The sequence below is a fragment of the Castanea sativa genome, chromosome 10 (assembly GCF_040712315.1).
Source record: "Castanea sativa cultivar Marrone di Chiusa Pesio chromosome 10, ASM4071231v1".
Taxonomy (NCBI): domain Eukaryota; kingdom Viridiplantae; phylum Streptophyta; class Magnoliopsida; order Fagales; family Fagaceae; genus Castanea; species Castanea sativa.
The window spans coordinates 30,980,005-31,006,880 of record NC_134022.1 but is presented as its reverse complement, the minus strand read 5'-3'; the positions used below and the strand labels follow the sequence as shown (position 1 = coordinate 31,006,880).

Here is a 26,876-nt window from a genome sequence, read left to right as displayed (position 1 = left end):
TTTCTTCTACCGAAGTGGCCGGAGAAGCCGTCCTCGTCGTCTCGGCACCCAAAACCACGGGCGTGGTCGAGGCCGTCGGAGTAACGGAAGCAACTTTGCCTTTCACACGAACCACCTTCTTCCCGAGGGTCGACAAAGGTTCGTCTTTCTTGGACCTCATTTTCTCATACATACCCTTGTTGAATTTCGTCGTCATCTCTGCGAAAGGGAAAGGTTCTATAAGAGAAAGAGCAAATCAAACAAGTACAGCCTTAGAGTCGATACCGACGAATTCAAAAGCTTACTCTTCTTTCCCTCGATATCAAGGCTCCACAAGACGTAGGGAGACGGATCGGGGCCGAGGTTGTAGAAAGCGAGTGTCCTCGGGTCTACCAAGTCGTCCCAGTTTTCGATGGACTGGGAATACGTGATGGCCGCCTCGACGCGCTCCTTGTATCTACTTTTCAACTTCGGTCTTCGTTTAGCTGCACAAGAACGAAGGGAATTAGTAACAATCACCTCAAAAAAAAAAAAATATATATATATATATATATGTAAAAAAAAAAAAAAGCGAGAAAGGAGACTGACGCACCTAAGGTCGGGGTTCCGCACCTAAGGTCGGGGTTCCCCACCGACGAAGCAACCTGGGGATCTCACCCCAGTCCTGGCTAGAGGGAGTCTCAAAATCGTCCCCAGACACAAACACAAATCTGGACTTCCAGTACCTGAAGGACGAAGGTAAGCCCTTGACGATCCTGGTTCTTCTCTCCCAAGGTACTAGCTCGTAATACCCGTACTCTTTGGACTCTTTTAGACGGTATAGATAGACGAGCTCATTTACTTTAACCATATCCCCGTTAGCGGCCAACCATATTTCCATACAGTTGACCACTATTCTCCACGAATTGGGCATAAGCTGCCCGGGGGCAATCCCCAGATACGCTAGGAGCTCCATCACAAACGGGTGGACAGGAAGCCTAAGTCCACAAGTGAAAGCGGCCTCATAGAGGCACACTTCACCGGGGAAAAACGAGCAAGCCCTATCGTCGTCAGTGGGGCGACGAACACAGACCCGCTCTGGAAGCTGAAACCTATCCCTAAACCGACTGACGGCGTCAGAATCTAACCCGCACGGCTCCACGAGGGCATGAAAAGCCCTAACCTCTCTAAAAGTCGAAACGGCTGTATCTCCCTCCATAGGGTCGTCGCTAGACGACAACCCAGTATCGAGGTCACTAGACCTAACTTCAGACATCAACTGCAACTCCTTCGCCAGGCCTTCGAACCAATCGACCGACTCTCGGAGCAATGGAAACAAGTCCCCTAAAACAACACCTAAGCTGCTACCTTCAAAAACAAAACCCCTCAAATTGGGAAAAGCGCCTAAAGACCCCCCTAAGCGAGCAAAAAGAAAAGAAATTGAAGGACAAGCTTCCCTAACCTCTAAATTACTGACCATGAACTCCCAGCCTAAAAAGAAAAATGCTAAAAATCCCACAAAAAAGAGGGGAGAAACAAACAAAGACACAAAAAAAAAAAAAAAAAAAAAAAAAAAAAACCAAGAATCAGATACTTGCAAAAAAGGAAAAAAGAAGAAGGGAGAGGAAGAAAAAGCTTACCTCGAGGAAGCGAGAAGCCCAACAGCCAAGCGGACAACCAAACTCAAGAGGGAGCAAAGAGATATACGAAGAGGGTGCTTAGAGGAGAAGAACTGAAGTTTGAAAGAAAATGAAAAGTAAAGTACAAAGAAAGAAGTTTAAAAACCAAATAGAAGTGAAAACCGAAAATCGGCGGGAAACCCAAGGGTCAGTCCCTTTCCAACCACATCACGCCACGTGGCCACAACCCATGTAACGCCGCCATAACGCATTCAATGCGGCACGAAATCCCAAAGGGCAACCAAAAAAAAAAAAACTGTTCGGCTTCCACGATCGTCACTGACGACCATGAAGCCCGGGGGCATCTGATGGGACTGACGAATATAAGTATAGACGAAGCTGCCTTCACGGACGAACATGACCAGTATCCGCGTCATCAAAAAGAGTTAATGCCATTCAATGCTGCCAATAAAGCTCCAACCGTTACAAGACCGGCTGGACGAACCGATGGGAACGCATTAAAGTCCATAACTCCACCAGAGACGTTATCAGGGAGTCATTAACACTCCAACGGCCATAATCCCCAAGGGTATATAAAACCCTCACAACACCAATACAAGGTACAACAAAAAGACAGCATCATAACTTGAATCATTTTTTATTGACATTTCCATTATCATCTTCTTTGGTACTGACTTTATCATCGGAGGCGTTGTGGCAGGCACCACACCGGTGACCACTTGAGTAAGTTCTTGATCACGCAGGGTCGTTAGAGCACATCCAGGAGCCATCTGGACGAGTCCCAGCAAACCAACGAGGTACTGCTTCATCAATATTTATTGAGTAGATTGGATTTAGATTTTCTGAGTGATGTGGTTGGTGACTTGAAACAATGCAAAGAAGGTATGGACCTTATAAGACCAATGCTCGAACGATAATGAAGACATTGTTAAAGGGCAACACTATAGACTGAAACACCAAAAAGGAGAAGAGAGAGATTCCTAAAATCTAGGTTCTAATGCCATCTTGAAATCAGAAATTACATGCTGAAATCATAATTATTATTAAATCACTCTATAGCCTACATCTACATGTATAGCCATAGTCTAGGACTCTAGGTGTAGTAGTGCAACAATTTAGAATGTACAATGGACCCAACTGCGTGTAGACTGAAGGAGAACATAATATACCGCAACTAGTACCAACATAACAATCAACATAACAATTAAGAGTTTGAATTTGGTAAGGATAGGGTGTAAAACCCATGTTTTACACTATCAAATAAGAGATTGTCATATCAGCTTTTTACTTAAAACTCAATACATCCTACCACACATATAAACATCTCACAATAAATTTTAAATTGGATTTTCAAATGGGTATTAGAATTGATTAAGTGTGATTATGTATATTTCTTTAATATGTAATATGATAATGTAACATGTTACGATTGGAGGAGTCAAACTTGAATTTTATATCACATTCTTATAGAATTTAATCTCAACAATTAACTAGCAAGAAAGAGCAGTATGACTGTTGTTTTGATAGCAAGCAATATAATTCTTCCAATATGAAAAAATAATACCCAAAATTGTACTTCCATCGAGATGTTGAGGTAATTTAGTAGTTCAATTTTTGGTATAAAGAGGCCCCAAGTCTTCGACAAATAAATATTTGGTTAGGGGGAAGAGAAAAATGAGTTTTGGCTTATTTATTTATTTATTAAATGTAATACACCATGATTCATAGCATGAAATATAGTTGGGAAACAAGAAATTTGGGTAAATGGTAATTGATTGGTTGGGGATAAAAAAGATGCTTAACACATAGGCAGACAAGATTGATGGATTTATGAAATGGGAAACAGAAATAAGATAACAAGGCAGGTTACAAGGAAAATGCACATGGAAAGTGCTGGTAACAAGGTTTGACTTGAAAAGAAAATCCAGTTCAACTTGATAATATTACATTAATTAAAGCCAATCACACATAAAACATTGGCTCCTTAGGAGATAGCTGAAAAACTGTGATTAACCACCGTGAATCCTCCATCCACAGCCAAGTTCTGGCCACTGACGTAAGCTGATTCATCAGAAGCAAGAAACAAAGCAGCCTCTGCAACATGCCGTGCCTTCAACACTATACCCTTCAAGTTGGCCATGGCACAACTATGGCTTTCTACCTGACTTGGTCCCAAATTATAAGCTCTACAAGAAAGAGGTGTGGCTACTCCAAATGGGGAAATTGAATTTACTCTAATCCCATAAGCACCAAGCTCACCACAAGCCGACTTGACTAGGCCAACAAGAGCATGTTTCGATGCAGTATAAGCATGTGGACCAGTTCCTCCAAGTGAGGCTGCTACACTTGTGGTGCATATGATGGATCCGCGTATATTTCTAGCTACCATAGCACGTGCCGCATGCTTAATTGTTGCAGCCACTCCACGAACATTTGTAGCCATGGTATTGTCCAAACCGTCGATGTCAAGGTCTAGGATGCCAGTTAAGGGGCCAATGATTCCAGCATTGCTAAACAAGACATCTAAGCTACCATATTTCTCCAAGGTATAATTCACAGTTTCCTCAACTTGCTTCTCATCTCTTACATCACAATGGTGATAACTTGCTCTCTCTGGACCTATTGATGCAACAACTTGATGACCCAGTTCATCTTGAACATCAGCAACGACAACAAAAGCCCCATTCTCGGTGAATAATCTCACTGCCTCCTCACCAATCCCACTAGCTGCACCAGTGATAAGGGCCACCTTTCCTTCCAACCTGAGGATCATTGAGTAAAAACCAAGTTATTTAGAGGAAAATAATGAAATCCTAAGCAAGAAATTATTTAGAGGTGAATGCACTGGAAGATCTAAGGGGGTCATTGAAAGAAAAACTTACCTTGGCTTAGACATTGGTGACCTTCTTGTTCACTTCTCAAACTTCCAAATGAGCCTCTTGGATCTACTGCTTATATTAACTTTGTCATATTATGCATTTATAAGACTTACAAGACTGCTGAGCTAAACAATGACGTGTGTAAAAAACACCCTGCATTACTTTATTCAATGAATTGCGAACTGTGTGAAGTTATCAATTGTGTATATATGCAACTATTTTAATCTCTTTGGTTGTGGTGAAAAGAGCAAAAAAAAAAGTTAAAGAAATAAGCTTAGTGATGCCCCATCAACCATTCATTCAAGCCAACTGTACATACATATTTTAAACTTAATCATTATATAACTGGAGTAAACTGTTTACACCAATTCAGCCAAACAATTGCTTAATATATTTCTCTGACTTCAGTGTCTGCTTCTTAAAGAATAGCAATATTAATTATTTAGGCCTTATTACAACTGGATCTATTGTTTATTCATTTCAACTCTCCATGTTAGCATGACCACATTAGCCATGCCGTTACAACTGTTGATAGCCGTAGGGAGCAAGGAATTGTTTAGTTGACAGATAAATGCATGCATACAGTAGGAAATCTAATGGTACGGGGTACGACTTTTATTTACTTCTTATATAACAATCTGAATTCTGCATTTAGATATTCATAACAGAATAATCTTATGAAGAAAGACAATCTGTAAAAGAGTTGTTTAAAGTTCAAGCAGTCTACTACCATTTCAACTTTAATTGTGTCATCGACAACTTGTATGGGATCCAATGCAAACCAAGTCTTCCAGACTCCGTCTATGGACACCTATTCTCATATCCAATTTCACAACTTGTTAATTTGTAAGATTGTGAGTGATTGACGAAAAATGATGGGTCCATATAATCAGTAGTGGGGAGAAAATGTCAACTATTCAAAGTTGCGCAAGTCAATAAATTGTAAAATTGAGAGTGCGATTCATCGTGCACTTGAAATATTCTTCTGTCATAGTCATAGACCATGATACTACCAGGTATAGGCTGCGGTGCTCAAGCTAGTGACATTAGTGGCTCATTTTATTAGTTCTTATCAAAAAGGTATCAACATCAAGCTTAGGTTCCAATGTTTCGTGGGAAGATGTTTTGTGGGATATCTGACGTCCTTTTGTGGGTACTTTTATAAGGTTTCACTGTCAAAAATTCCATTTGTCGCATCCTTTTAAGTTTTAATTTTGGTGAACATGGCTGAAATTTTTGTTATCCATTCCTTCAGTTTTTCTTTCTTTCTTTGAGAAGAAATCCATTCTTTCAGTTGAATTGCCAAATTGTTGTAACTTCATTTTTATAATCATTTCAATCTAGAAAATTCATTTTAATTATCAGTTGGTACAAAATGAAAATTTTATAATATCATATCAATATTATATTAGCATATTTGCTTATGTACGTACAGTCTTCTAAAAGCCTAATTTTTTTTTAGGTACACCTATAATTTTGCCAAGATGACCTGTGAGTCTGTGACTGACCCAAATCCAATATGATGTGAACTCCAACCCAATTTTGAGCCAACCCATTTGTTACCCAAGTCAAATCCACAAAAAGAGAAACCAGACATTTGGACTGGAAGGTCCAGCAACACAATGTTCATGTTTGACATTTGACACAATATCTTGCTATACTTTCTGTCCGTACTAGGCCCAAGAACTTCACAGATTACAGACTCGCCACTCGTAGCAAAAAATAATGTGGCCTCACTTTTTGTCTGGACTTAATTGGTCTGTCATATATATTTTTGTAACAGCTTCTGTATAATAGCATCAAACAGTGTTCCACTGCTTGTGGACTCGGTTCTTCTTCGATGGTCAAATTACAATCACAATCAGTCAGCCTTTTAGTGCTGTGTATACCTCTCCTGATTTTCTGCTAATAACAAACGATCATGTCTGCAATAGCAACATCCTATGTTGTTTTAAGCCCAAACTCTTTCAGTCTTACTAACTTGTCATCCACAACCACAGCAAGAACCAGAAGTGTTATTCTATATAGCTCCAAACTTGTATCCACTTCGAGAGGCTGCCATTCTTTGAGGCCACCATCTTTTTCCTCCGAGCTTTTCCTCAGAATCCCATATGGGTCCTCCAAGAGAACCTCAATTTCCACTGCCTCCAAGCCCTTTTCCCCTGTCACCATGGAATGGCAGGATTGCATGTAAAACTCTCTCTGTCTGTCTCTTACTGATTAGTTTTCTTTCTGCCTTCATTTTGTTTGTTTCTTAGATTATTTTGCTGTTACCCAGATTCATAGATTTTAATCAGGAGGAAGATATTGGGCTATGTAACTGTAAAGTTTGAATCTTTCTTAGTGCTCCATATGATTTTGATCACCAATTATTTGATGCATTAATTGGATACTTACGTATTAGATTTAGTGAAGTGGTTTTGTACCCAGTATGCATTTCAATTTAAAAATGGCTTCATTTTCTTTCAATATAGTGTATTATTTCAGCTAGAGCTGCACGGCTTTGCACAATGGCTGATCTCATAAGTTTGGTTCTAAGATGTTTCTAACGTGTTGATTCTATTTATGATGCAATGTGCGATATGATGCAAACCTTTTTGGTCAGTTCTCAGCATGTCTGGGATGTCATTTTGAACCAAATACCAGCTTATTAGTCGCTAATATTAACTAGAAAACCTGACCAAATGCAGGGTTAAGATGGAACTTGATGTGCCTACTTCAGTTGCCTATAACTGTTACTCTGACCGCGAAGCCATTCCCCGTTGGATGCCCTTTATTTCATCTGTAAAGGTGCCTCTAGATCACACAAAATAGCTCTTTAGATCAGTTTTCATTCTAATGATTGAATTCATAAATATCGCCCTAATGAAATTGTTTTCCTTATTTGAACAAATACAAAGTTTCCTTTGTAAAGTTTATAGCAGATTTCTAGCATCTTATATAACTGATTGCTAATACCAGTGGGCACTTAACTCAGTTTTAAAGCTCAGCTTAGTCTGGCAAACTCTCAACCAATTTTTAAGACTGAAAATTTTGAGAAGGTAGAAATGGTTCTTTACATGGCATCCAAAACTGCAGCAGGGCATTTTATGGCATTAGTAAAGTTTATCATTGAGATTTAAGCCCTTCCATTTCATTGCCTAAGGAGTGTATTTGTGTAATGATGTTATTGAGTCTTTTGAGTCCCACATTGCTGGTCAGCTTCAGAAATGTGCATCTAAGTGAAGTTAAAAATTTCTTTCTGCTTACAGATATTGGAAGACCAGCCTGCCCTATCACAATGGTCACTGAAGTATAAAGCATTTGGTCGTAATATTGAATTCTCCTGGCTTGCTCGAAATATGCAGGTAAGACGTTATGCATAACATATTCAATTAATTCTTTTTTTCCCTATTATCTTTCATTCTAATACATGATTGTCTTCTTCCTATGTTTGCCTTTAAATGATGTTATGATTAATTTTTGCAGCCTATCCCAAATCAAAAAATCCACTGGAGATCTCTGGATGGTCTTCCGAACAGGTAACTAGAAAGAGCAATACAGTATCAGAATAGTGTGCTTTGGTTACTTTTCTGTTTATTATTAGTGGTGCATGTCTGAGGCCTTTATTAGGCGAAGCACATTATGGCATGAGAGAGAGAGAGAGAGAGACCTAGTTCATGAAGTGATCAACTGAATTTGGAAAGTAAGCAAGAAACATTAGTATGTTAATGGTAGTGAAGCTCCTCAGTGATGCCTTGCCATATTGACATTTTCTGGGCTAGTTGCCCTGTAGTGCTTAGTATTGCCAAAATGACCATGTTTTAGTTTCATTCCCCTAATGTTTTTACATGAAATTTTTAATGGATTTATTTAATTTATTTTTTGAGTTAAACCTCTATGCTTTGCTAGAGTGATATCACCTTTTTAGTGCATCTGTGTGTGCATGTTCATTTGGTTCATTGGTATATCAGTTGTCCAAAAAGGATAGATGTTGCACGAAGTGCCAAACTGCCTTAATCTGTTGGGCTTTGCTTGGGTGAAAAGTAGTGCTTTACTTATGCTTTGAAGCACAATAGAACAAAAGAGTTGAAAATTGAAACTTCTTAAAACCATCACAAAAGGCTCTTTCAGCCATTTAAGCTATTTAATTTTGACATTTCTTGTGAACATGCACTGGAGATTAGAATGTACCACTGCCAGTATATTTCATAACTTTATTCACTACTGCTGTACTTGTCTGTGTCCAACTCACTTCCATTCATGAAAAAGTAAATCCAATGCTGAAGTTGCTCGATATTTTCATATATCATATGCCTTTGTATATATGTTGTTATTTCATATAAGTTAATATCAGAACCTTAATAGATTGAATTTTACCATGGCAGAGGTGCTGTCCGATTTTACCCAAAAGGTCCTGCGTCGTGTGTAGTAGAAGTGAGGCTTCTTTTTCTACAACTTTTAATTTTAATTTTTCCAGTAATTGTTTTTATAGTGTTGGGAATGTCCATTGTGCCCCTCTTCTCTTCAATTTTAATGTCCCATAGCTCATTCAACTCTTAGGATATACAGACCATCAAATTGATGCCACAATAAGGAGACAATATATTCAAATTGATAGTTGAAATAAAATGGCTATTGCTTCTTGGCAATTGATTTGATGGCCTAGAGGAAAACCCATATGCTGGACATGGAATAAGAGTACTTATTGAATAATTACTTCCCCTTTCAATAGCTGAAGCTCACTTATCAATTATTTGTATTTGTTCTTTTCAGCTGACAGTGTCGTATGAAGTTCCTCAAATTTTAGCTCCAGTGGCATCAGTAAGTTTTCTGACTCTGATTTTAGATGTTGTTGCACTACTTCAAGCAGGAGAAACTCAAATTACTTGCTCTGAAAAAACATAAATATGTGTTAGAAATTTATGTGTTGTTTTGATTGGTAAATGATTGGGATATATCATATAAGTAAGAAAACGTTTGGAAGCATATCCCTCATAGTTCCTCTTAAAAACAAATTTCTTTTGTCTCCATCTTTAATGAAACGTGAAGACTTTTAAGTATAAGACTTTTCTCTTTCTTTTTCTTTTAAAGTAGCCTGAAGTGATCCATGACTTTTCTGATGCTATATATGTTTAGGCACTGAAACCTTTTCTTGAAGGCTTACTTGGACGAGGTTTGGAACGATTTGCGTCGTTTGCAAAAACCTACCAAGCAGAATCAACCAGCTGATGGCGTAAGTGGAAATTATATCCCATGTTCAATAATTGTCACTGATTCTTTTAATGTGGATACCAAATCCAATTGTAATCCGTACTTTGTAGAGAAATAAAGCACAAAAAATAATTTTGATAATTTAAGAAATCTATATTATTCTGTTTCTCTGTAACATAGTAGGGTTAATTCAGTTCAATTATGGTCATATGCCTAGTTTTTCCATATGTTGTTACTACCATACAAAACTGTATAATATTCAAGCTGTGGAGCAGTATATATAGTATTTTTAACAAGTTTAAAAAACATATTTAAAACAAAAAAACAAAAAACACCCCAACCTTTTGTTTTACAACTTCCTCTTACATATTGTGCGTGTTCTAATACATTGTAGTGGGATGCAAAAATCAAATTATATGGTTCAAACCATTTTTTCTATATGATAGTCTTCAGAGGGATGGTTTATTCCCATAGAAAAAGGTTTATTTGCTTCATGTTGTTGAGTTGATCAAAGAGAGTTCCAAGAACAAGGCTACCTAGTTTCAGTGGTCTACCTTGCCTTTCCACTTTCTGTTATTGTTTGCCAAAATGGATCAGTCAAATGAACTAAGGTTTTCTCTCTAAGCCCAATCCTTAGTTCTGTCTACCAATACTAGGTTCATGTCATCCATAGGAGGCAGCTTGTTGTTAAGGCTTAGGAACCATCTCTACTGAGCTAGCATCAGTAAACCTCGCAGATAGCAAGGTCTATATCAACGTGCTTATGAAAAATGCCACTGATACCAAGCTGAAAGATGCACTTAATTGTCGTCGTTGGTACAATTATGGATCTGAAAGGGGCTAATGAAGGCATGAACTTGAAAGAGTATGCTGAGAGCATTCACATCAAGAGTCTTAAAAACATAGCACCTTGCTACAGTGAGCTGCTAGAGATGGCAGCTCATTGTAGCTGGGTGTCAAAAATTATAGCATTTGACATGTTTGATGTAGTGTGTTTTTTGTGTGTTAGTTGTTATTAATATCATTTTTAGTATTATAGCATTCTTGATGTGAATGCTCTGAGGATTCTTTAATGACAAGAATGGTGTCTATGAAACAGTGAGTTGTAAGAACTAATTCCAGGTATCACCACCTGTTATTTTCCCAATGACAGAGAGATCAGTTTGCTGATGATCTTGTGGACAACATACTGGTTGCTGCCATGATGTGCTTATGTTTGAAAGGCCCAAACTCGTTTGTTTATTCTAAAATTGAATATCAAAAATACTTTTTTTTTTTAATTTTAAAAAAGCTAAATTAATAATATTTTAAAATAAAAAGAGATGTACAGTAAATTTTATTATGAAAATATCCTTTTTTTTTTTGTGTGGAAAAAAAGGGTTTAATGCTAGTAATTTAAATACAATCAGGTTGTGTTTGAACTCATTTCCTTCTTTCTTATGTGTGTATTTGTTTCTCAAAAAAAAAAAAACTACAGTCAAGTTGGGTTTTGCCTTAAATATAAAAAACAAACCCTTCCCAAATCCTAAACCCACCCAAGGATTTAAAAATGTGAACCCAAACCATTTAAATAAATAAGAAATCCTGATTATTAGTCAAAAAACCAACCAAACCCAAGCCGTTGCCATCCTATTGGAGGATTGTTTTGTTAATACTAAAAAAGGAGCGAAGGATTATACGCTATCTTTAGATATTAGTGTAAAGATAATATGCATGTTTAGATGTGGGGAGTATTTTGTGTTTTGTTGGTACAATATTATGCAAAATGCATATAACAAGCCAGATGCAGTAGTCAATAAATATGCTCTTATTTCTTTGCTTCAAAAGCTTATGGCTGTATAAGCTAATGCTGATTGCGGATGCCACTTTTAGGTTTTGGTCAAAAAGTTAAGTCCAATTTATTCAAAATGTATTGCGAGTATACTCTAATTCTTTTTGCTACAATACTTATTTTATTTTATTTTAAATTTTTATATATAGTTGTGGGAGGGGTAAAATCTGAGTATGGAATATAGCCCTTGGGCCAAGTTTGGGTAAGGAGAAGGGCCCACCCATGCATTAGTCCTTACCCAACACGTGGATGTGAATCCAGGGAAGAACTATGAAGAGGCCGGCCTTCTAAGGAGCCCGAAGAGCTAGCGTTCCTCGACAATTGTTGGGAAGACCACTTGCACTAGATAACAGAATACCAAAGAAGACGGTAGAAACGTGCAAGCAAATAAGAAGGGAAGTCTTCAAACAAAATAACCATCACCTCCGCATTCAATGCAATGCACCAACTCAGCTGGTCGCATTAATGGAGGAATGACCTCTGAACAATGCCTTAATAGCTTGCAGCACACTTTACTACTTCCAGTAAAACCTTGATGGGACAAGCATCTAAAGGAAAGTCAGTGACTGTACAAGTGGAGGGCTTAGATGCAATTCAGCTAACTATAAAGGGAGAGAAAAAACTAAAAGGAAATACTGACATTGTGTAGTACTATTCTGTGATTAAGACTTGAACAATCTATGAACAACTACTCTTTGGCCAGGCTCAAGGAAGTGTTAATTCTAAAAATCTGTTTTTCCTTAAATTGTCTAACTTTTAGGCATCCATCTAAAGCTTAAATCATACTAGTAAATTAAAGTTGACCTCGGAAGCCCATCTTTTAACAAATTAATTGTATTGAGCCGTATAACCTAAAGCCACTATTCTCAGTGGGCTTAGCCTATTGGACCCACTAATAATAGTACTTCAACAAAGTTAAATAAGTTATTACCAAAATGATATTAAGGACTCATTTGTTTTAGGTATAATTATACTTTTATTCGACCTATTTTTTAAATCCAATGCTTCAATGAAAATAAGTTTTTCCAAGTGAATACTATCTAATTTATACATAATTTACTTTGAAAAGTTGGAAGAGTATAGATAAATTTGTTACACCCTCCAACTGAGTTCAGAATTTAGATAATTGGCCCAAATTTGTTCTGATTGAATTCATGGATATATGAAGACAACTTTTTTAAGGTTGGATGGTATATCTTAGTCAACTAGTTCGATGCTAATTCATATATGATCATGTATATATGTTTATGTTTCCTTTATCCTGTTGATTAAGCTATATAAAACCATCAAGTTTATAAATCCTTAGTGTACAGGACGTTATTCCTCTGTAGGCTCAATACCCACGAAACTCATCACAATAATGCCACGTGTACAAGGCCCAAAGCTTGTTGGGCCTCAAGTCCTAAAGTATCACGCGCAAACACATACTCTATCAAGTCTACGAACATGGTCCAGGTGGTCCTCGGCACCCAACCAAAATCCGGGAACCGCTATGAAGCCAGTTATGACATGAACCGCGAAGGTGAGATCCTACTTGGTCGGGGAGGGCAATTTCCCGAGGAGATGAGTCCTAGGGAGCTCTACAAAGCCTAGGGAGTACCGCTACAAGGCAGTCCATCTAGCGGTGGAACCAGCTCCAATGCCATTCTCACCACTTCCCATTCCCAACTAAACACCCACTTAAGGGTAATAGCATTGGACCTCTCTTCTCACTCACCAAGAAAATAATCATAACTCTTCCACTAACCCTAGGCTATAAATAAGAGAGGATAATTCAAGATAGGGGGTTGGCTTTTGGGAGGAAAAACACTGGGGAAAAGTTGAGAGAGTATTCAAAGAAACAAAGACACAGAGAGAAAGAGAAAAAGGGATTCTAAGAGGTCCAAGAAAGAGAGAAGGAGGTGAGGGAATTTGAGTGACCGAACACGGAACCCCCATAGTAGGAAACCCAAAAACCCACAATACAAATAGATTGTGAGCCCAAATAGAGTTTAAGCCCAATAACTACATTTTAGGCACACACTTAGAGAACGTCTTCATATATACCAGCTAAATTTCCACATGATATGCGATGCAACTTATAATTAGTTTTTTTCAATATTTTTCAATTAGTTTTGGTAAGAATTTTGTAACTTAACTGGTTGACACCTTGTAATGTTTTTGACCCTGATATCCAGGGTTCAAATCCCCACCCCAACCATCTATGTATAAAAAAAATATTCTAATAAATTTCTTTGTAAGAAATTGTAATATTTAGTTATTTTATAGACAAAAATAAAAAGGCACTGAGAGTAGAGTGTAGTGATTTGATCGTATGATATATGTGTGTGTGTGTGTGTGTGTGTGTGTGTGTTTACAAATTTAAAATGCATGATATAGTAGTTAATATAAATAAGCGTGTTTCATGCCTAGCTACTAAAAAAAAAATTCAAATATCTTTCAATTATTTTTTTTTACATTCTTGATTATGTATTACTATTTTTTCCCTTTTTGTTAGACATTGTTTTAATTGTTACAAAAACAACTAAATTTGAGTAAGAATATCATATTTCAAATCAATTTTTCACACATAACAAAAAAAAAAAAAATTGTTTCTCGTTTAAATCTTAGAAAAATGATATTAAAATTTCTTTATGCTTAAAATAATTAATATAAAAAATAAACATATTTAATATTTCTAATTATATATAATAAATATTGCAATGTTAGTTTACCCCACACACATATATGAATTCACAAATATATAATTTTTTTATGGCTTTTATGTCAATTGTTATTAAAACAACTAAACATGAAAAAAAATATCATATTCTAAATTTATTATTATTATTGTAAGTGCACAATTTGTACCTGAACCCAAAAACAAGTGATAAGCTCAGGCCCAAAAAGCCTTATACAATGAAATTTGTAGAATATAGGTTTGAAACCTAGGTTTGGGATATTGAAAGTTGATGAACAAGCTAGAATGCCGCAATCTATGTAAGTGATAGATGAATATGACAAGAAAACCCTCATCGGACGTAAGCCGAGGATAATTTGTATAGTCTTTCTTTCTCCTTTAGCAAAAGATTACAATTTTCTGTTTCCAAAGAAGAAGCCCCCCTCATTTCTTTCCTCTCTCGTTTTCTTATATCCTCCTTCTCCTTCCCTATTTTATCCATGTGTAACACAAGTCTTTTTTCAGATACTTGTCCCATCCACCACCTTCTTAAAGTTTTCAAATAATAGCTGGAAGGTTAAATTCTACTGTTCAGATGTCATTTCTCCATTAATTCGGCCAGGGAGGTAGATGCAGGGCCTTCAATGCGGTGGTGGAAGCTTTTTCATCAGATATTTCTCACACGTTCTTGCTTCCAAAGGGTGATTGGATCACATCTTTACCCCACAGATCTTCTAGAATTCTGCCTCTTTACCGTTTAACAAGTCCCAGGACCTTTGTTGGGCTTGTCCGAGGAGATATATCTCCTCGGACACCTTCTCGGACTATTTATAGTATGGATTGACCTGTGGGCCTAGAGACCCTAATTGAACAGATTTGTACCAACTAATCAGGCCCAAAACCCAAACGTATATTCAAGCACTTTTACCCCACAATTATTCTAACTAAAATTTATTTCTTATATAGAGTTTATAAAAATAATCATATAAATTCATTTAATAAAAATAATTAATGCACAAAAAATTAATATATACATTTACTTTATCATCTAATTCAATAAACTAATAATATTTTAAGTGTAATGTTACAATTATAAATTATTTTACAATATTTTTACAAAATGTTGATGTGACCAACATTTTATTGGATTTCGTCTAAGTTCACCATTAACATCACTTTTTCGTTTACCAATAATCACTCGTTAACATCAGCAACTTGTAAAATTTCTTGTAAAATGATTTGTATCTCTGGCATTATTTATATTTTGATATGGATGCAAACTTTAATACGGACTAAGCTTCTTATAATACGGTGCTTTTGATATCCGAGCATGATTTTCATTGACCCCTAAAGCGAGCAGGTTGATCTCAATGACATAAACATTGCGCCGTGGATATAGACACTGCAAAACATCATGTGTACTTGCTACATCGAAGAACGGCAGTCATTTGGTTTAAATTGGCAACGAAGAAATAAATATATTTTATTGAGAATATACACAGGGTAAACACTATGAATCAGATGTGGACCAAATCAAAGTGTGGTCACTCTGGACTGTTTACAAAAAGAATCCACAATGACTTTTGAACACAATAATAATGTATCAGTATACAACATCTCTACACCACCATCCACCTCCCTGGGTTATATATGTACATCAGCCTGGATCAACACCACAAATAGCTGAATAATCAGCACCTACAAAACTGCTAGCTGCTTTTTCTCCCATCTAGCTGAAGCAGCCACAAAACAGTAATTATTCTCTGCTGACGAGATTTGATACATCGTACCAGAAGCAAGGGAGAGATTTTATTTCAAAAAATGCATATACATTCAAGTGCTTTCAGAATAAATGTATATACATTCAACTGCTGGCAGAATAAACGTATATACATTCAACCGCTGGCAGAATCAATGTATATGTTCAACTGTTGGCACTGCCATCCAGCAAGCTCCTCAAGCTACAAAGGGCCTCTGCAGAGAGGCTACAGCACCTCTGGGGAGGAGATTGCTCCCGGCAGTGATCTAGAGAAGATAAGCATACAATAATCACAGTAAGGTTGTCAAAGGTGTTGAGACGCAAGGCTTCCATGACAAGGTCCCTTGCACACTGCTCTGGGTCATCATGCCGCCGCAGCCCACGACGAACAAGACTAACTGCTTGCTGACTTGACATCACATCCCAAATTCCATCACACCCTATGATGAGGAACTCATCATCCTCAGACAGAACCACCTGCTGGAACTCTGGCTCTGCAATGAGAGGCGAAGGAGAACCACGAGGGAACTTCATATCCCAGTCCCCCAAGGCTCGACTAACTGATAAAACACCATTTAGATACCCATCACCATCAATGTATCCACCTAATTCTTCAACACGCCTCTTTTCTGATGGATAAATAGGTCTGTGGTCTTGAGACATATCAATTGCCTCTCCTTTCCGGCAGAGAACTGCTCTGCAGTCACCAATATTGGCAACCATGAGAAGGCTGGAAGAGAAGAAACTAGTCAGCAAGAGACTAAGTAATGCTGAAACAAATAAACAATATGATTAGACTAGAGCACATATAGAGCAATTGGCAATTTCTTCTTGATGGTTCATCTGGCCCAGACTTGTAGACTACATAAAAGTCTACATTTGCCCATCTGGCCCATATAGTAGAGCCTGTGTTAAGGAAATCGGGAATTGTGCAACTGTTTGATGGTTCAAGTAACAAAAACAAAAGATGTGCAATGAACAACACCAATATTCCAAACTCTTAACATATTTTAACCAAATTTCTATAATCGTCCAAAAAAAAAGCCACTAATCATACGTAAGAAACTAGTTTCAGAGCAATTACACTGGACAGAGCAAACTGCTACAAAGGAACCAAAATCATATAATTGAAACAACACTTTGACAAGGAGAAACAGGGTGTTTTGACAAAATGGGGAGAAATTTATTTTTCTAAAGCATTCATTTACCTTCCAAATATCATAGCAGTGAGAGCCGTCGTCCCTGAAGAACTGCTCACACTGCGGTCATCTGCTAAGGCTTGATCAGCCAGAAGAAATGCTTTCCGGACTGAGTTCTCAACCTCTTCTAAGAAAATATCATTGACTTCAGATGCTTGGGGGAAGTTGACATCTTCAAAAAGGAGTCTGATAACATTTTTTCTGATATAGGCTGCAGCTTCAGATCCTCCATGACCATCAAATACCTGTATAATATATATATCCTCAGTCAGCTATAAAGCAACACAACTATCAAATTTAAGGTCATAGCAACCTAGGCACAAGCTCATTACCCCATAAAAAGCACTTGGTTTGGGAAACTTTAAAAGTGATCCAAAATGTGAAGATAGATCATCTATCCTTATATGTTCATCTTCCATGTATCTTCGAGGACCAATATCAGCAAAGCTGCCAGAACGAATGTAGGGCAGAAATTGCAGGATGACAGATTCAAGAACTGCATCTGAAATTTTGTCTGCAGGTTTAATATCCTATAAATAGAAAGTAATTTTATGTCAAAATTTCCCCTTGAAATATTAAGTGATTGAAGATACTAGATAATTTATTACTAACACTCATACTAATGCTACTAGTTATAAATTTTGTTCAGCCAGTGAGCACACAAAAACTTCCAATTGTTGAAGTATTAGTTATATAGCTTCAGTGTGTTTGCAAATGGAAGAATACTCATCAGTATAGCTAACCTTAATGTCCAACAACCATCAAAACACAAAAGATAATGGAACCACATACCTCAAATTCCTTGTGCCTTATTAAAATTCCTTATGCCAAACTTGGTAAAAATCCTTATATTATGTTTTGTGTAAGAACTAAAGTTACATCAACTGGTTTATTTGAGGTGAAAATGCATATAAGGTCAGTTTTTCAAGTTATTAGACATAATTTATGCTAGTTACTTCCTTAAGACTAAGGCTTTATTTGGTTCGATGTAAAATGTTTTCCAAGTGTAAAATATTTTTAGGTGAAAATATTTTTCGGAAAAGAAAATATTTTCAGGTGTTTGGTGGTATTTTAAAAAATACTTTGAAAAATATTTTTTAGTGTTTAGTTATGTCCTTGAAAATACCATAGAAAATATATTTTCTACTTATTGCTCACATTTCTCAGCATTCAAACATATCTACATCATCATTTCTCAGCAGAGTTACATAAAAGAAACAAAACCCAACAAAAAAAAATCATCAAATCCGGTCAAGTTGAGAGAAGAAGGAAGAGAGAGAGAGGCGAGATCGCGTGATTTTCAGGCGACGGCGAGATCATGCGATCTTAGGCGAAGGCACAGCCCCGCGATCTCAGGTGGAGGCGAGATCACGCGATTGGGGGCGACTGGGTTCGATCAGAGGCTAGATCGCGCGGCAGAGGCGATCTTTGCTTCATCGGGTTGGGGCGCGATCTCTCTACTATCTTCTCTCTCTCTCTCTCTGCGTGTTTGAGTCCGAAAATGGTTTGAAGTGAAAATAACAACGGAAACGAATTTACGGCTTCAAAGGCTTAATTTTACAGTCAACGGAAATAATTTTCCGTTTGACTTAGTTTTCCGGCCAAACCAAACACCCCTGGTGGTGGAAAATATTTTCCAATTTTTGTTTACACCCAAAACAAACGCAGCCTAAGAATAAAATTTTCTTTACTTATCAAAAAAAAATTATGTTGCTTACCATTTATTTCATAATTATAAGAGTAAGCATGCTTGTAATTTAACAAAAATATTATGTCATGTGAACTCCTTAGATTTAGACTTCCATCCAAGCCAACAGCAAAATCAAAAGATTCTTACAAATTTATAGATTCAAACTTCTTTACATCTAGAAAAAGAATTCAACTTTTGTGTACACCTATTTTGGGTAGAAGATGTTGGGAAACAACAAGAACAACAACATCAACCATGTCTTATACCCAAAACTTTGGGTCCGCTATAGATCCTCAATAGACTAGTCATGCTCTACTGTCTAGATGTATTCAGAGGCCGCCCTGACAGAAGATGTTAGGAAAGTTTTAAAAAATATTATTTCCTCTAATCCTTGAGAATATTCCCATAATCTCTAGTGACAATATTTTAGCTGACGATCCAAGAAAGTTGAACAAAAAAGAAGAAGAGACTTTCATCTATTTTCAGCTTCAACCTCATTCAAAACAACAAAGAGTAACTCCAACAAAACCAAACTAAGAATTCAAATAAACTACCCAAAATGATATGATAATGGGGCAGCTCACATCACATTAATCTAAATCAATGTATCTATCAGCTATCTAAAACATAAACTAAATACAGTTTTAACACCCAATTAAAATTCTCAAGCAGAAAGATGTGGTATCCTTATCATCAGTAATCAATCCAAAAATCTCTACATATTCACATAATCATCAAACATATTCAGCTAAAGTCAACATCTAGGCACTAAATACAACACAAAAACAAGTCCTAAAAAAAAACTAAAATTTCAACTTCATATCCAAAATTCCAACATACCCACTAGCCAATTTCCAATTCTAAGTCCAAAGAAACCAAAAACAAAACCAATCAAGAAGAGAAAAAAAAGCTCACCGCTTGAGAACTTGATATGTACTGAACATCCAACACAGGCACGCTCTGTGGGCACACAACCTCAGCTTCAACTACCATTTTTCCCATATCATTACCAGACACAAACTCCAAAAACCAATTAGCTCCAAACTACAATAAAAAAAAAAACAAGAAGATATCTTCGGAATTTTTCTCAGAACTTTCTTAAGAATTTTCTCGCACTTTCTCTATTGGGTTCTATTGCTTTCTTGAATTGTTTTGATAAAAAATCTTCAGAGCGGAGCGGTTGAACTAGTACTTATAGCTAGTCTTGTAAAGGAACCGGTTGACCGGTGGCTACCGGTTAAAATGTTTAGATTGGTGACACGTGTGTGATTTTAAACCGTGGGATAAATAGGACTGTTTAGCTCACAAGCGATGAGATTTTTGGCTTGACCGACACGTATAAAGTTTCCAGGTGGACGCGTGGGCGTTGAGGTTTTTTTTTTTATTATTCTGAAATGACTTAAATGCCCTGATAGTGCCTTCCGTGAATGAGCTGTCGAGTTGACTTTTCTAAGCGTTGGGAGGAGGGGTATAGAGATTAGAGAGATGGTTAAGGGTAATTTGGGAAACAAGAAGTTGTTGCCGACCCAGGAATTCCATTTGTTTTTTTTGTGTTCACACTGGCTGAATGGTGACATAAGTTGTTTACGTTGCTGATGGTGTCAGAAAACGTTTTTTTTTTTTTTAAATGATAGTTTTATCTTATTATGTTCAAGATATATTATCATATTAAGATATTAATTAATTTTTAATTAAGTGTTAATTCAAATTCGACAAAAAATTGTTAGTGTAAGTAAAAATCGAACTTAGGTCATTTATTTAACTATAAAAAATTTTATCAGCTGAGTTATAACTCACGGCATCACAAATAACACGCTTGTTGGCAAATAACATGCTTGTTGGAATGGTTGAACGCGGATAAATCAGATGCAGTTGTTGTTGCATCAGGGCGTCCAAGACGCCAACTCAACGTATGGGCCTATTATATGGAGTGTGGGACGGTCCAGATACAATTGACCAATTCTAGTTATTAGTTTTAAGAACTACAGTCATTATTATGACTTGGTTGAAGCTTTTTTGACAACCCTAGTAAATAGGTTTCCCCAACTTTTTTTTTTTTGGTTGGGTTAGGCGGATAAGAGGAAAAGTTGAAAACCGAGGTTTCTAGAACGTTTCATTCTAAAATGGAAGCGTTTTCGAACATTTTGTGACAATACAATGGATATTGGAAATAGATTACATTCATTTTTTTTTTTTTTTTTACAATTAACATTACTTTAAATAGTGACTATAATTTTAGTTTCAAAAAAAAAAAAATTTGTGACTATAATTTTGGAATCGCTACTTTTCCATTTACTTTTACTATTTTTTTCTCTCATTTAAGGCGCAGAAGTTAATCCTATAAGAGTGAGGTCTTATTAGATCAAAAAATTATGAAAAATTATTGAATACTCTCGGGGTATTATAAATGCGCACTTCCCTCCTTTCACATGAATTGTGGGTTTCACCATAAATTTAGGTCTCGTTTGGGAGGAGAGAATAGAATGGAAATGAATGAAAAAAAAATAATTATAAAATATTCTTATCTTCTCTTGTTTGGGAGTTTTAATGGAGATAATGGAAAGTTCATTCCCTTATTTGGGAGTTTAAGTGGGAGGGAATGGAATGGGTAGGAGGGAACACTCATTTTTCTATATTCTCTTAAAATCTCAAATTTTCATTCCTCTTGAAATTGGAAGGAATGGAAGGGAATGAAATTAGATTTAATAAATTTTTTTACTAAAACTCCCAAAATACCCCTATATATTCAACCATTTATTTTAAAATTTGGGTCTAATAGTAATATTGTTATAAAATGATTTCATTCCATTTCCTCCCTATTACTCTCAAACAAGATTACTTACATTCCATTTATTTTTATTCATTTTCATTCCTTTATTTTAAAACATCTAATCAAGGTTACTTAATTCCATTCCATTCTATTATTTTCCATTCATTTCCCTTACTTAAATGCATTCTATTTCATTCATTCCATTCTCTTATGATCATTCTATTCCATTCCATTCCCTTATAAACTCTTAAACGAAACTTTAATTAGTGGGATTCATAGTTATGTGAGAAGGGAGAGTATGCATTTATGGTACTTCAAGAGTACCCAATAATTACCCAAAAATAATTAATTTATATATTATTTTGTATATACATCACTGTCAGTTTTAAGACTTTCTCTTTTCTCCTGTATATGTGTTAAAATATTTAAGTACTCTAAAAAAAACACATTAAAATGATTAAATTGGAATAGGCTACCTCAAATATAAATTCAATTAAATTATTTGACATTAGAGTATCAATATCATCGGTTTTTGTAGTACTCCAAGAGCTATTTTTAGCCAATATTTTAGTGATATTTTGGTTGCTATGTACAATCGTCCTTTCTTATTAGTGCAGTCTTTTTCTTTTGTGTGTTTGTGTTTTGAGAAGTTTCATTAATCCACACCTCCATGGTCACAATGTAAAGAACAAAGAATTTGCATTGGGGCATAAGGAATCAGAAACAGAGAAGGCAAACTTAGCCCAATACTAGGTTATTAGTGTATTTATATTTAAAAATTTACGTATAAAGTAGGTAAAATAAAACATGTAGAATTTGCTAAGATAATTGACACTAATTAACACGTTGACCTTCATTTCATATGCCTATACATGACTGCCAATAATATAAATCATGGGAAATTATCGTCTTTGTAATCTGGTTGGCTCTTCATTGATCATGGTCCTAAGTCCTAACACTACTTATCCTAATCAGGTATCCAAATTATATGCATTTATATATGGAGTACACTTGGCTTTGTGTTTAGCCAACCATGGACCATGGATTTAACATTACTGATTATCCTAATTATGTATCCAAATAATATGCATTTATAAATGGAATACACTTGGCTTTGTTTGATTGGAGCTTTTTCTACGTACCTACCAAGAAGAATATTACATACTATGTGTATGTGATAATGTGATTAGAAAACTGGGTCAGTGCACACGGATTGAAGTTTGAGGCACTTTATAAAAAAAGTTTCTCATCAGTGCGTTTGGTGGTCCAACCACTAAACCAAGATGTTGACTCAGCTCTTCTTCGTTGGTTAACCTAATTGGACACTGATTCCAATTACACAGTCACTGTTTTGGGGCATGGATGGACTTGTTTATGCTCTTTTAATTTAACACAGGCTCAATTGTCAGTTTTTCCATGGTGAAGATTAAAGAATATAATTGAGGCCACTAATTTGCTTTGTTTCACCGTAGGTTTTGTCTGGCTGAAGTCTGAAGTGAAAGGCCTTCTATATCAGAGCATTATGGTACACACAATAGTTTTTTTTTTTTTTTGTTGCTAAATGGGAAATTACAAATTTACGCACCTAAGTTAGTGGAAGTTTTAAAATTTTTATTTTACCTGAAGTTCTATTTTATTTATATTAACAGTTTATTTGCACATATTTCTCATTAGGTATCACGTGAACTTATTACAAGCAGTTTAAAAATTAAATAATTAAAATTAATTTGTCATAATAAAAACAACATAATATTATTTTATTGAATAAATTATACATGCAATATAAGTTCAGTCAATATTTAACAGCTAATAAGAAATAATTTGAAATTTAATTTTTTATATTTTAACCTCTATCGAAATCCGTGAAAGTGATAATGTGAAACCAAGGAGTGGAGAATATCCCTTTCAAAAAAAAAGGAGTGGAGAATATCTTTTGCCGCTTACCGCCGCGCCGCCTTCCTGTCAAAGTTGGGACTTTGGACTTTGGACTTTGGATTACTTATTAGTCAAGTTGGAATTTTATTATATGACATATATGAAGCTTATCATCAAAAAAAATATATATATATATATATATTTTTTAAGTTGGAATTCTTTGTGTAACATACTTTGTCCCAGAGATTAATTTAACTATCTGTCAAAATTATAAGGGTTATAGCATGTTTGGATGCTTTTTTTTCATCACTCAATTTCACTCACTCACCACTCATCACTCATCACTCATCACTTTAAAATACCACACCTGTTTAGCTATTCATTTAAATAGGAATTTAAACATGTCAAACTTTTATGACTTTTCATTAATCCACTCAAACTATACCTACTCTTTAACCCATTTATATTTATAAGAAAACGCTAACAAATACTCTTAAAGTAATTGTTAATAATCCATTTAAAAAAAGTCTTTATGAGAAAAGAAAGTTTTTATAGTTAACAATCCATATTTATAAATCCATTACATCTTTACATTTATAATTTCTATTAACTATATAAAAAGCGGCTATGGTGCTACAGTGTCTTGGCATTGTGCATCCAATTTTTTTGCACTGTGCAGCACTATAGCTGCAACAGTGCTTTGGTTTAGTGAGTTTTTTTTTTCCCCCTATTTATTCAATTGGCACTCTAGCTACAATGCCTAAAGTTTTTTTTTTTTTTAAAGTAATCGGTTTGTGTGTGTGTGTGTTTTTTTTATTTTAAATATTGATGTAAGCTGACATTTATATTGTTATACTGATACAACAAATTTCAGAATATTTTTATAATTATTAACGTGTCAATTTCTTACAAGTCGAAATAAAATAATAAAATATGAGACTGTAGTCAACTACAACTGAAAATAAATGTTTAAAAAAAAGTTACAACACTTATTGTTATCACTATATACTATACCACTGTAGCTACAACAATGCTTTGGTTTAGTTAGTCACTTTTTTTTTTTCAGTAATCGGTTTGTGTTTTTTTTTTTCTTTTAAATATTGATGTAGGCAGACATTTATATTGTTATATTGACACAACAAATTTCACAATATTTTCACAATTATTGACTTGCCAATTTCTTACAAGTCAAAATAAAATAATAAAATATGAGACTGTAGGCAACCATAATTGAAAATAAATATTTTAAAAAAATGTTACAACACTTATTGTTATCACAATATTCTCACAATTGTTGAGATCTCAATTTCTTATAGATCAAATAAAAAAAAGCTAATTCCACAACATTTTAACATTAATTTCCACAGTGCCTAAAGTTTTTTTTTTCTCAGTAATCGATTTGTGTTTTTTTTTTCTTTTAAATATTTATATAAACTGGCATATATATGGTTATACTGACACAACAAATTTCACGATATTTTCACAATTATTGAGGTATCAATTTCTTACAAGTCAAAATAAAAAAATAAAATACGAGACTGTGACCAGCCACAATTAAAAATAAATGTTTTAAGAAAATGTTACAATACTTATTGTTATCACAATATTTTCACAATTGCTGAGATCTCAGTTTCTTATATATCAAATAGAAAAATGTTAAATCCACAACATTTTAACATTGATTTCACAACAAATCGTAGGTAAACTGTTATTGATGGATAGCACTAGAGCTACCGTGCTTTTGGTTTATTCAACTAGCACTGTAGCTACAGTGCCTAAAGTTTTTTTTTTTCCCAATAATTAGTTTTTGTTTTTTTTTCTTTGAAATATTTATGTAAGCTGGCATATATATTGTTATATTGACACAACAAATTTCACAATATTTTCACAATTATTGACGTGTCAATTTCTAACAAGTCAAAATAAAATAATAAAATATGAGACTGTGATTAACCACAACTGAAAATAAATGTTTTGAGAAAATATTACAACACTTATTATTATCACAATATTTTCACAATTGTTGAGATCTTAGTTTCTTATAGATCAAATAAAAAATGCTAAGTCCACAACATTTTAACATTGTAATCGGTTTGTGTTTTTTTTTTCTTTTAAATATTTATTTAAACTGACATATATATTGTAATACCAACACAACAAATTTCACAATATTCTTACAAATATTGAAGTATCAATTTCTTACAAGTCAAAATAAAATAATAAAATATGAGACTGTGACCAACTACAACTGAAAATAAATGTTTTGAGAATATCAATAACAATGTTACTAGTTTAAAACCAATAATAACTTATCATTTAGAATTTGTTCTAAAAATGTTATGAATGTAGTATTTCTCTCAAATAAACTAAAAAAATATCTATTCGGATCTTAAAAATGAAGATATTGTGAAAATATTGTGATATTTTGTTGTATTCTTAGACTTCTTTTTTAATATAATCAAATTGGGTGAGCCAAAATTCACGGTTTCATACACAAAATCTATATTAATTTTCTCACTACTAGATGCAGCCAACACTAGTATTATTAACTATAAAATGTAAAAATGTTTTACTTCGAAACAAATCTAGTCTTCAAAAATGTGACGTCCTTGATTAAAGAATCTATATCCCTGCTTGCAATGCGATTAATAAGCGCTGCAATTCCCTATTCTTAATTTCTTATACGCTAAAAAACTTATAGAAAAGCCAGAATCATTGTCTTTCTAAAATAAGAAGACAATGTCCCTTGAAAATAAGATAAGGGAATGTGTGAGAAGTATGAAAGTTTAAACTTAAAAGGATATGTCTGAATCTCTGAAGTTTGAAAAGAAGGATTAAATATAATACTTAGCCAAAAGGATAAAAAAAAAAGAAAGAAAAAAGAAAGAAAGATTAAATATAATGGGGTGTGATTAGTATTGCAATAAAACAATTTGCTGGGGTTAAGTTTTACTGTTGTGTCATGCATGCTTGTAGACATATTTGGAATGCTGGAGAAAACGTGTGATTAATTTTTATTAATTTTTATAATTTGGTGGGCAATTAAAGTGTGTCTACTTTCTCAAAAAAAAAAATTAAAGTGTCTCTAACTTCCATGAAGCACATGGCAAAATACAAAGCTAGAAAACTATTATTTCTCTGTGACTATCATAATTGTGATCCAATCTTCAAAGTCACACTTCGATCTACACGGTGTTGACCACATAGGCCATTACAAATCAGTTGGGCTATGGGCTTCACTAGTGTTTGCTTTTTCTTTTTTGTATTTTTTGGGCTTGGACGCCTCTTTATTTTCTGACTATAACATCCACATTCAGTTTGAAACAAAACTCAGGCCCAAGTCTCAAATAATTTATATTCAAAAAAAAGAAAAGAAAAAAAAAAGCCTCAAATCATTTCCACTTTCCAGTTTTTGGTGAGTTT

General features: G+C 34.9%; 3 protein-coding genes across 3 annotated transcripts; 1 reads left to right on the top strand and 2 right to left on the bottom strand.

Annotated features, from left to right (window-relative positions):
• Positions 1-3,503: 3,503 nt before the first annotated feature.
• On the bottom strand, positions 3,504-4,539 carry LOC142614069 (short-chain dehydrogenase reductase 3b-like). Its single transcript, XM_075786610.1, has 2 exons — positions 4,481-4,539; positions 3,504-4,360 (listed from the first exon to the last, which is right to left on the bottom strand). The coding sequence occupies exons 1-2, from the start codon at positions 4,492-4,494 to the stop codon at positions 3,583-3,585; spliced, it is 792 nt and encodes a 263-aa protein (XP_075642725.1). The 5' UTR covers positions 4,495-4,539; the 3' UTR covers positions 3,504-3,582.
• A 1,763-nt stretch (positions 4,540-6,302) lies between these two features.
• LOC142612781 (uncharacterized) lies at positions 6,303-9,845 on the top strand. Its single transcript, XM_075784936.1, has 7 exons — positions 6,303-6,667; positions 7,168-7,267; positions 7,729-7,824; positions 7,946-7,998; positions 8,845-8,893; positions 9,233-9,280; positions 9,596-9,845. The coding sequence occupies exons 1-7, from the start codon at positions 6,399-6,401 to the stop codon at positions 9,686-9,688; spliced, it is 708 nt and encodes a 235-aa protein (XP_075641051.1). The 5' UTR covers positions 6,303-6,398; the 3' UTR covers positions 9,689-9,845.
• A 6,132-nt stretch (positions 9,846-15,977) lies between these two features.
• On the bottom strand, positions 15,978-19,976 carry LOC142613874 (putative protein phosphatase 2C 49). Its single transcript, XM_075786389.1, has 4 exons — positions 19,724-19,976; positions 17,451-17,648; positions 17,128-17,363; positions 15,978-16,649 (listed from the first exon to the last, which is right to left on the bottom strand). The coding sequence occupies exons 1-4, from the start codon at positions 19,808-19,810 to the stop codon at positions 16,085-16,087; spliced, it is 1,086 nt and encodes a 361-aa protein (XP_075642504.1). The 5' UTR covers positions 19,811-19,976; the 3' UTR covers positions 15,978-16,084.
• Positions 19,977-26,876: the final 6,900 nt, after the last annotated feature.

Excerpts from the sequence above, each read along its gene's own strand:
- LOC142612781 (XM_075784936.1), top strand. The coding sequence starts at position 6,399 with ATGTCTGCAATAGCAACATCCTATGTTGTTTTAAGCCCAAACTCTTTC. Across the intron at positions 7,825-7,945 it reads GGCTTGCTCGAAATATGCAG|CCTATCCCAAATCAAAAAAT; the intron begins GTAAGACGTTAT and ends TAATTTTTGCAG. Across the intron at positions 9,281-9,595 it reads TTTTAGCTCCAGTGGCATCA|GCACTGAAACCTTTTCTTGA; the intron begins GTAAGTTTTCTG and ends ATATATGTTTAG.
- LOC142613874 (XM_075786389.1), bottom strand. The coding sequence starts at position 19,810 with ATGGGAAAAATGGTAGTTGAAGCTGAGGTTGTGTGCCCACAGAGCGTG. Across the intron at positions 17,364-17,450 it reads AACCAAGTGCTTTTTATGGG|GTATTTGATGGTCATGGAGG; the intron begins GTAATGAGCTTG and ends TATATTATACAG. Across the intron at positions 16,650-17,127 it reads ACTGCTATGATATTTGGAAG|CCTTCTCATGGTTGCCAATA; the intron begins GTAAATGAATGC and ends CTTCTCTTCCAG.